Source organism: Microtus ochrogaster, unplaced genomic scaffold, assembly GCF_000317375.1.
Source record: "Microtus ochrogaster isolate Prairie Vole_2 unplaced genomic scaffold, MicOch1.0 UNK72, whole genome shotgun sequence".
NCBI lineage: Eukaryota > Metazoa > Chordata > Mammalia > Rodentia > Cricetidae > Microtus > Microtus ochrogaster.
This window is the reverse complement of record NW_004949170.1, coordinates 542634-551561: the sequence shown is the minus strand read 5'-3', so window position 1 is coordinate 551561 and position 8928 is coordinate 542634. Positions and strand designations below refer to the sequence as shown.

Below are 8928 nucleotides of genomic sequence, written 5' to 3'. Positions count from 1 at the left end.
AGAAATGCTGCCCTGGTGAGTTTGTCAGCATCCAGCTCTGTGAGCCACAAAGAGCTCTAACACAATGCTTGCCCTTTGCAAGGTATGCTGACATCTGGTCAAAGCATCTGAGAATTATAGCAGATTTACCTCTTGCTGGTGTCTTAGTTACTTTTCTATTGCTCTGATAAAATACTGTGATCAGGCAGTAGTGGTGCACACTGTTAATCCCAGCACTCAGGAGCCCAAGTTAGGAGTACCTCTGTGAGCTTGAAGCCAGTCTTGCCACCAGGTCTACACAAAGAAACTGTCTCAAAAATTAAATAAATAAATAAATAAATAAATAAATAAATAAATAACACTACGACCAAGGAAACTTGTAGTAGGAAAGGTTTATATGGACCTATGGTTCCAGAAGGATAAGAGTTCACCATGGAAGTGTGGAGGCAGAAGGTAGCTAGAGCGGGGAGCAGACTGAGAGCTCACACCTTGAACAACCAGCACAAAGCAGAGAGAGTGAGCTAGAAATGACATGAGTCATTAAAATCTCAAAGCCTGCACCCAGAGACATATTTCCATCAGCAAGATCATACCTCCCTAACTGCCCAAACTGGGCACCAAGTGTGTTCAAATGTCCAAAAGTGTGGGGACATCTCATCCAAACAACTACAGCAATCAGCGGCCTGCCTGCTGTCTCCATCAATGTAACTGGAAAGGATGACCAGAAGGCAGGACCGGTGGTTATCACATCTTCCCTTTCAGTCAGGAAGCTGGAAATGAGCTCTGGCTATGAACCATTTTCTGGTTCCCAAGGTCTCCTGAGCCCACTGTTATCGTTCATGGCAGCTGAGGCTGGTCCCAAGAGGGTAGCAGAGGGTGGCCAGAGACTGAGGCAGGCGGGCAGGCAACAGACAGAAACACCATGCCATGCCTAAAGAACTTGGGTATAGAGTTTATTTAGTGGGTTATAGAGGGGGAAGGGAGAAAGGGAGAGATAGGGAGGGGGCGGAGAAAGAGAAAAAAGAGGAAGAAAGGGAAGAGAGAGGTAGAGGCTGCATCTTCAGAAGAAGGAAGGGGGGAGGGAGAGAGAGAGAGAGAGAGAGAGAGAGAGAGAGAGAGAGAAGGCCAGAGATCTGCTTGCCTCCTCAGTGGGAATTTGGGGGGATTGGGATGGGTGGGACTTGTCTCTTAAAAGGGACAGGGTACCCAGGTGACAGGCCAGGCCAGCAGATTACAACACTCACTACCTTTGCTCCCAGCCTCCTCTAGTTTAAATCAGGGCACACTTGTATCTGTGCCTGTCTGCTGCAACCTCAGAAACTTTTCTTCAGTCCAAACACCCTGCAGGAAACCTCTGAGAAGTAGTAACATACACAGAAGAGAAAACGAACAGGAGGCCCAGGAGCTGAGAGACTTCCCCTGAGACAGAGCCTAAGCAGTGGAGATCTGGGTTTGCTCTGTAATTGTTTCAGGCCTGGACACCATCAAAACAGTTTGGATGGTCCTGTAGCAAGGCAATCAGAGTGTAGGGCGATTAGTAATCTCAGGCAGGTTCTTGGAAAACCACCCACTGATCCCAGTCCAACTCAGTTCTTTCTCCTGTGTCTTGGTGTCCTCTTCTTGCCACATGCCCTGGACCTCCCCCCCCCCCGCCCCAGTGCCCACTGGTCACACAGCTGCTGGCCCTTAGTCACTTCCCTAAGGCACCTCCCACCTAGATTCCCTCCAGCTTTCTCCTTTTCCCCCTGAGCTCTGAATCTGCTCTCTGATTCTCAGCACAGACTGAAGTAAAACCAGAGAAATGAAACTGAAACTAAGTCTGAGCCGACTGAGAAATGCAACAGGGAGGGGGGAGGAGGGAGCCTGGGAGCTAGTAGAGGGATGAGGCCAGCAAAACAAAGCAGAGCACAGGATGACATCATCACGACTGAAGCTGCTGTTCCCATCACCATGCATTCTAGAGCCACAGGAACATTGTCACCAGCACTGACGAGGTGCTAGTCACGGACCCTGCCCCCAGCCGCAGAAACAGGTCAGACCCTGTGACAAGACTGCTCCTTAGAGAATACACAGGGAGCATGGTGTCAGTCCTGCCAGTTCCCAGCGCAGGCAGCTTGGGGAAAGGGCTGCAGTAAGCAAATCCCTGTGTCCCGAGGAGAGGCACTCACTTCCCTAAGATGGGGGATGTTCTCTGCAGTGCAGGGCTCTGCTTTGAAAGGTGCAATAGGACCCAGGGGCTGCCCCTTCTTCTCCAAGAAAGCCAGCACCTGTCACCCTCACCAGTCCTGCAGGAGCAGTCTGCTCAGCCCTCAACTGCTGTCACAAGTTGCCCAGAAAGGCTGGCAGGGTTCCTGGGTGACTCCCGGGATGGTTTGTCTCTGTCCCTTTCTGGTGCTGCAGGGATTACCCCATGAAAAGGAAGGTTAGTCCGGACTGTATTCAGCTAAGAGGAGGTCACACTGTTGGAGTGGAAGGTGCTGCACAGAGCCGGGCTGGTCCTGAGGGGAAGCAGGCAGCCATGTGAGCTGGTGTCCATACAAATGGTCTTGGTGGGTTGCACCCAAAATATGCAATTTCCAGAACGTAGGACCCAGCCAAGCCATTCCCCTCCCACTCTGCGATGAGTTTCGTTTCTGATCTCAGTTTTTGAGGGGCGGGGGTGGGCAGCAAGCTCAGGCGATTTCACTAAGTTTCAGTTCTCCCTGGGGAAGCAGGAGGAGCCAGCACTATTTAAAAGATTGGAGTCCGCAACTGAACTCTCTTGCTGAGCAGTGTCAGCAGAGTGGTAAGTACAGCACAGGATTCTGTGCAGAGCTAGGGGATACCTCTGGGTTCCTTGAAGATTCTGGAGGGCACTACGGGACATTGCTCAGTGCCATTAAAAGTAGAGGGTGAGTGGCAGCTCAGGCAGCTACTAGGCTAGACACAGTGGGTCCACTCCACTGCTGATTTCAGAGGCAGTCTGAAACAACCTCACAAATCCTATTATCTCTGCTAAAAGGCAGCTGGAGAGGGTGGGGTCCTGGGGTCTCTGGAATCTCCGGAGTCTGGGGCTAAAGCATAGATGAGAGGTTTCAGATCCCCTGCAGCATGGGCCAGGAGCCCCTGGGAAAGCAGATGGAGATCTCTTGTTAAGGTTGGGAGGAAATAGGTGACCCAGGGACAGGCTTTGAAGTACAGGTGGGACTGCTCTGGGGACCCTGCTGGAAGGGCTGACAGGGCTGTACATTCCCAGGGTCTTTCCAGTGCTTAGACAGGAAGCCCTACATCTGCTCAAAGTGCAGGGTGTCCCACAAACCTTCCATTTCAAAGGCTCAACAGCAGGGGGACATGGAGGGCAGGAACTGGGAGATAAAAAGACTCTTGAGTCTCTCTATGGCCACTTTAACACCCAGACAGGCCTGGGAAGGCTCCCACTCTTATCATCTCAGTTTTCCTGGACAGGCAGGGTGGTTAGGGGTTCTGAATCCTATTCCATGCTGCTCCTGTTTACAACCAGGCTGAGGATGCTTTCCCAACAGGATAAAAACTCAGGGGAGCCCCACCATTGGGATCTCTGTCCATAATAAATGGTAAATAGCACATTAGGGCCATTGGCAAATACCCCTGCCTCCTATAGAGTGGAGGTGTGGCCAATCAACCCAAGGACAGCACAAATGGGCACAGGCCTGCCTGGGTAGGGATGCTTAGAGCCCACCACACCTGGTTACTTGTGTGTGTCTGATGTTGAACTTCAGTTGAGGCAGGAGCCTGCATAAGATGTGGTAGGGCTGCCCTGATGGTCTCTGTGCAATGGGATCTGTAGTGTGACAGAGTTAGGAGACAGGAGGCAAGGGTAGCCTGTAGCTCCCCTGCAAAGTAGGGCTGCTCTACTGCTGGGAGTAGCTTGTGCTTGACTAGAGCAAGATCTAGATGGGCAGATGCACTCACCTCAGGTTGGCAGTGCAGGAGGCTGCCCAGGAACAGAGGAGGGTGTGATGCTTGAGGTTGCTGTGCTCCTGAGATCCACCAAGTCTCAAAGGTGATTCAGAAGAATTGCATATGCTTGTGATTTTCAGACAACACATAGGACTTAGGTTCCAGAAAAGGACCAGATGCCTAAGTCTTGTTTTGAGTGGTCACTAGGAATCTTTGATCATGGGGCACAAGGCCCATGATATCACTTGATTGCGCAGTGAAATTGACCAAAACAAGCATGAACCAATAGATGAGGCACAAACAGAGGGTAAAAGGGTATTTATCCTGGTGCCTGGGACCCCTTATAATATATTAGGTCTTCCCAAAGCAGCAGGAGAAGAGCTGTATCTGAAGAATTTCCTAGATTAACAGTTTCTATGAGCGCCTTTAGAATTACTCCTCTTTCATGATCCCCTCCTAAGTCAGAAATAAACACCTGCCTTTCCAAAAGGAGAGGTGATGGGTGATGCTGTCAGGAAGCGCAGACCCCTGGGGCTGGTAAGAAAGGAATGGAGGTTGTAATATTGTTATCTCTGTTGTGAATCTTAGCCAAGGTCTGAAAAATTGTTTTCCAAACCTTTCTAACTTAAAATCCTCATTTTCCACAGTATGCCCAGGAAGAAGAAATCAAAGATGGTTCTTCACACAGAACAATCTGGAAACCCTGCTTCAGTCACCTTACCCAGTGACAAATTGCCCAATGGAGAGACTGACCTCGAAGAGAAAAACCAGGTATGACAGGTGTCCATCTGAAGGCTGATGCTTTATGTCACACCCCCTGGAGGTGGTGGCTTCCTTGACCTTCCTGGGGCATGATGCCAATGTGGGTCTACTGTTCACTTTGCTTGGGCTAAGGTAAAACCAATGACCCTCTTGTGTCCTTCACAGGATGCCATCTTGGTCTGGGAAAAGGGGTACCGTTAGGAATGGGCAGTGCTATGCTGTACCCTGCCTACACCATGACTTAATCTCCAGCTACAATGTTAATGACTCACTGAGACAGTACCTCCCTGGAGAAGCCACTTGGTATTTGTTTTCATTGAATTGGGATCCAGTTTTGCTGGAGTTCTGCTCCCTTAGCATGGTCCCAGCCTGACCAGTCAGTTTTCTGGCCTTAGGAGGGTCTTCCTCCCTTCAGCAGTGGGTTTTTTCCATCTCCATGGTGGGACTGACAGCATGGCTGTTGAGAGTAGTCAGTGTAGCTGATGCTGGCACTCAAAACTGTATCCTCATTCCCCAGGCTATAACCCTCAGTGTAAGGGCAGAAGGAACTCACACCCAATGCATCAGTCAGCTTTTTGTTTCTGTGACCAAGTTTTCAAAAGAATCAATTTATAAAGAAGAAAGGTTATTTCCGCTCATAGTTTCAGAAATTACATCCCATGCCCACTAGGTGCCGTTGTTCTAGGCCTGCAATGCATAGCATGAAGAAACAAAACTGATGTCTGACGAAGGCGTAAATCACGAAGAATTCCACACCAGTTTGGAATTATGATTAATAGGGTGGTATTTATTTAAAGGGGAAAAAACTTACAGATTACCATCCCAGACAACAGCCCTCTGTGCAATCAGGAAGGAGTCTAGTTGCCAGAAGCGGAGCATGAAGCAAAGAGAGAGCAAGGAGGAAAGTGGCCGCTTTTTTAAAGAGAGAGACCACACCCCAGTGGGCTGGTATCTCAGCGGCTATGGTGGAGCGGAAGGACCTCCCACAACAGATGTCTAATGACTAGGGGGGAAAAAGAGGTAGAGGAAGGGCTCCAAGTTCATTTCAGGGTCATGCTGGCAGTAACCTATACCCTCCCAGTAGTGCCCAACTCTTCCAACCTCACCACATTCCAAGAACAGCTGGGACCTCACCTTCAGGAGGTCTTTGGAGCATGTTTCAGATCTAAATTCATATACACTCACACTTGTTTTGGGAGTAGCTGGGTTTTTCTGTCCAGGCGAGAGGCTATCTATGATCTCTCAGCACAACTTCTAGGCAGAGAGGGACCGAGTTTCTGATTTGGGTGCTTTCAGACCCACAGTAGTAGCACAGCCTCCGCTACACACTCAGGTATGATAAATAAGAGACCTAGGGCTGGAGCCATCTGCTTTAACAGGCACAGGTATGCTCTGTTGGTGAGACTCTTGCACCTCCTCGGAGTACAGTTGATGTTAGCAACAAAGCCCCAGAGGATCTGCTGCTGGAGTGCTGTGTAGGGTGTTGTTGCTACAATCCTCTTCCTGGGGGAGAAAGTAATGAGTCCCTCTTTCTAAGATCCCAAGGACAAACCAAGGTGCAATTTCATCAGCAGTCACCAGGGAACCAATGAGTTTATCAGACTTCCTTGCTCAGCAATAGGGAAGGGGGTCACAGCAGGAATGCATAAAGCTTTCCTTAAAGCAACCATACTAGAAGATCTGCATCCAGCAGGGACAATGGCTCCCCCAGGGCTGTGTAGATGTCCCCTCCCCTCATTATTCCCCATCTATTTCCTTTAGAACTCCCATAGGCCTAAAGCCAGGTGCACTTAGAACAGAATTACACGCAACTGGAAAAGTATCTGGATATTCATGGAGGATCCCATGACCCTCTCCACCTTCCTCCTGTGAGGGAAGATCAACAGTCTACAAAGCTGTAGGCAGGAGTTTCTCTTCCACAAGCTGCTCCCAAGTAACCAGAGGCTTAATAGTAATTATAAATGCCAGGCCAATAGCTCAGGCTTATTACTTGCTAACTTTTAAATTAACCCATATTTCTTATCTATGCTTTGCCATGTGACTTGATACCTTTTTTCAGTACAGCATGCCCACCTTGTTTCTCACTGTATCTGTTCAAGACTCTTCTGACTTCATCTATCTTTTTAAAAATTTATTTATGCATAAGAGTGCTCTGTCTGTATGTTCCTCTTCTTGCCAGAGGAGGGCATTGTGAGCCACCATGTGGTTGCTGGGAGTTGAACTCAGGTCCTCTGGTAGAGCAGTCACTGCTCTCAATTGTTGAGCTGCTGGGAGATAGTTATCTTGTATACTATAAAGATTTGCCACTCATATTAGTTTAATAACTTGCTAATTGGTCAGTAGCCAGGCAGGAAGTATAGAAGGGTCAACAAGATTAATAATTCTGGGAAGAGGAAAGGCAGAGAGTCAGCCACCAGTCAGACAAAAAGGAAGCAAAATGAGAATGCTGCACTGAGAAAAGGTACCAAGACATGTGGTTAAACATAGATAAAAATTATGGGTTAATTTAAGTTGTAAGAGCTAGTTAATAATAAACCTGAGCTAATAGGTGAAATAGTTTATAATTAATATAAGCCTCTGTGTGTTTCTTTGGGACTGAATGGTTGTGGGGCCGGGCAGGAGAGAAACTTCTGTCTATACTGGACCATCTCTCCAGCCTTCTGACTCCATCCTTCTTTATCCCAACATCCTGTATAATTTGGTTGTCCTGCCTATACTTTTTGCCTGGCTACTGGCCAGTCTGCTTTTTATTAAACCAATTTGAATGGTGAATCTTTTTTTTTTTTTTTTTGGTTTTTTGAGACATGGTTTCCCTGCAGTTTTTAGAGCCTGCCCTGGAACTAGCTCTTGTAGACCAGGCTGACCTCGAACTCACAGAGATCTGCCTGCCTCTGCTTCCCGTATAAAGGCATGCACCAATACTGCCTGGCTTGAATGACAGATCTTTAAAGTATATAAAAAAAGATTATTCCACAGCACAAAGCTGAAAGGAAATGGCCATATGTCTGTGTAGAAAGCTTCAGCACAGGCAATGGCACAAGTATCAGCTTGGGGAGAGACAGGCAAATGATATTGAAAAGCAAGGCTGTGATTGCCAAGAGCTTGGGGCAGAGGCACCTGCTGGAGTGGAAAGTGATGGGAGGATGAGGTGTCCTGGTCCAGAAATGGTTATTTCCTTCACAGGGTTGGAGGGTGGGGAACCTGTGCCTTAGCTTATTTCTTTCTATTTTATTAAATATTATAAATGGATCTTACAAGGGCACAAAAACAGAATGTTGTCAGGACTCAGACTCACTGCTGGGCACCATAGGCATAGTGAGGTCTCAGACACAGCAGCTGTCCTGGGTGTGCTCAGTGGAGTCAGACCACATCTGGTTAGGGAGTTCATGTCAGTGTGGTCTGTGTTAGGCTGAAATCCAATATTAATTCTTTGTCAAATATATACTTAGCAAACATTTGTTTCTTGGATAACACTTTTTTTTTCCTTTTTTGATGACCTGGTCTTTAGCTCTCATGACTTTATAATTTTTATCTAAATTATGCCTTTTGGGTCATTTCTAATAAGCCAGGACCTAACTCACATTTGGAGATTTTTGTAGTTATTGTTTTTAAGAATGTCTGTATTTTATGTCTTTTCTATTTAGGTCTATGATGGATCAAGAATTCATTTTTATGGTGTGAGATAGTGATTTAGGTCTTTTAACTTAAATGTAGACAGTAAAATATTCCAACATGGCATGGTGAAAAGCCAGTCTTTTCCCAGACATTGCCTTTGTATCTTATCAGCATCAGTACCATGTGCTGACCTTCAGAGCTGTATGTTGTGTTCCACTAATGTCCTGTCCCATTCTGTGAAGTACACACCCTATCAGTTCCAACCTTATCGCCATCTCGGGACAAGAGGCTTCCATTCTCTCACTTTGTAGTTCTGTTTTAGAGCCATTTTGCCTGTTGGGGCAGAATTTAAGCCATTTATATTTAATATGGTGCTGTTAGATGAGAACACCTGTTGCAGTTCATTTTTATGTGTGAAGCCATTTGTTCTTACTCCCCCCTTTACTTATATTCTTCCATGTTTAAGATTAAACATCTATATTTTAGGAGTGCTTATCAATCTTCTGCTGACTTCTACTAACATGATGTGAATATCTGTAGTTCTTGCCTTTAATGATCCTACTGCACGTTCTGGCTTTGGGGGAGCCTAGGCAGTTTGGATGCTCACCTTACTAGACCTGGATGGAGGTGGGCGGTCCTTGGACTTCCCACAGG

The 8928-nt window shown here is 47.2% G+C and overlaps 1 protein-coding gene across 3 annotated transcripts in view; it reads left to right on the top strand.

The window, feature by feature from the left end:
• The first annotated feature begins 1861 nt into the window (after positions 1-1861).
• The window catches only part of Mx1 (MX dynamin like GTPase 1), a 27705-nt gene continuing 20638 nt past the window's right edge, over positions 1862-8928 (top strand). The window contains exons 1-3 of one of the 3 annotated variants that reach the window (XM_005370123.3): positions 1862-2011; positions 2694-2764; positions 4545-4668. In XM_005370123.3, coding sequence (XP_005370180.2) covers positions 4546-4668 — 123 coding nt within the window. In that variant the 5' untranslated portion in view covers positions 1862-2011; positions 2694-2764; position 4545. Of the gene's footprint in view, positions 2012-2364; positions 2402-2693; positions 2765-4544; positions 4669-8928 lie in introns of those variants that run through there. The other 2 variants (XM_026777542.1, XM_026777543.1) reach the window with 2 other exon arrangements.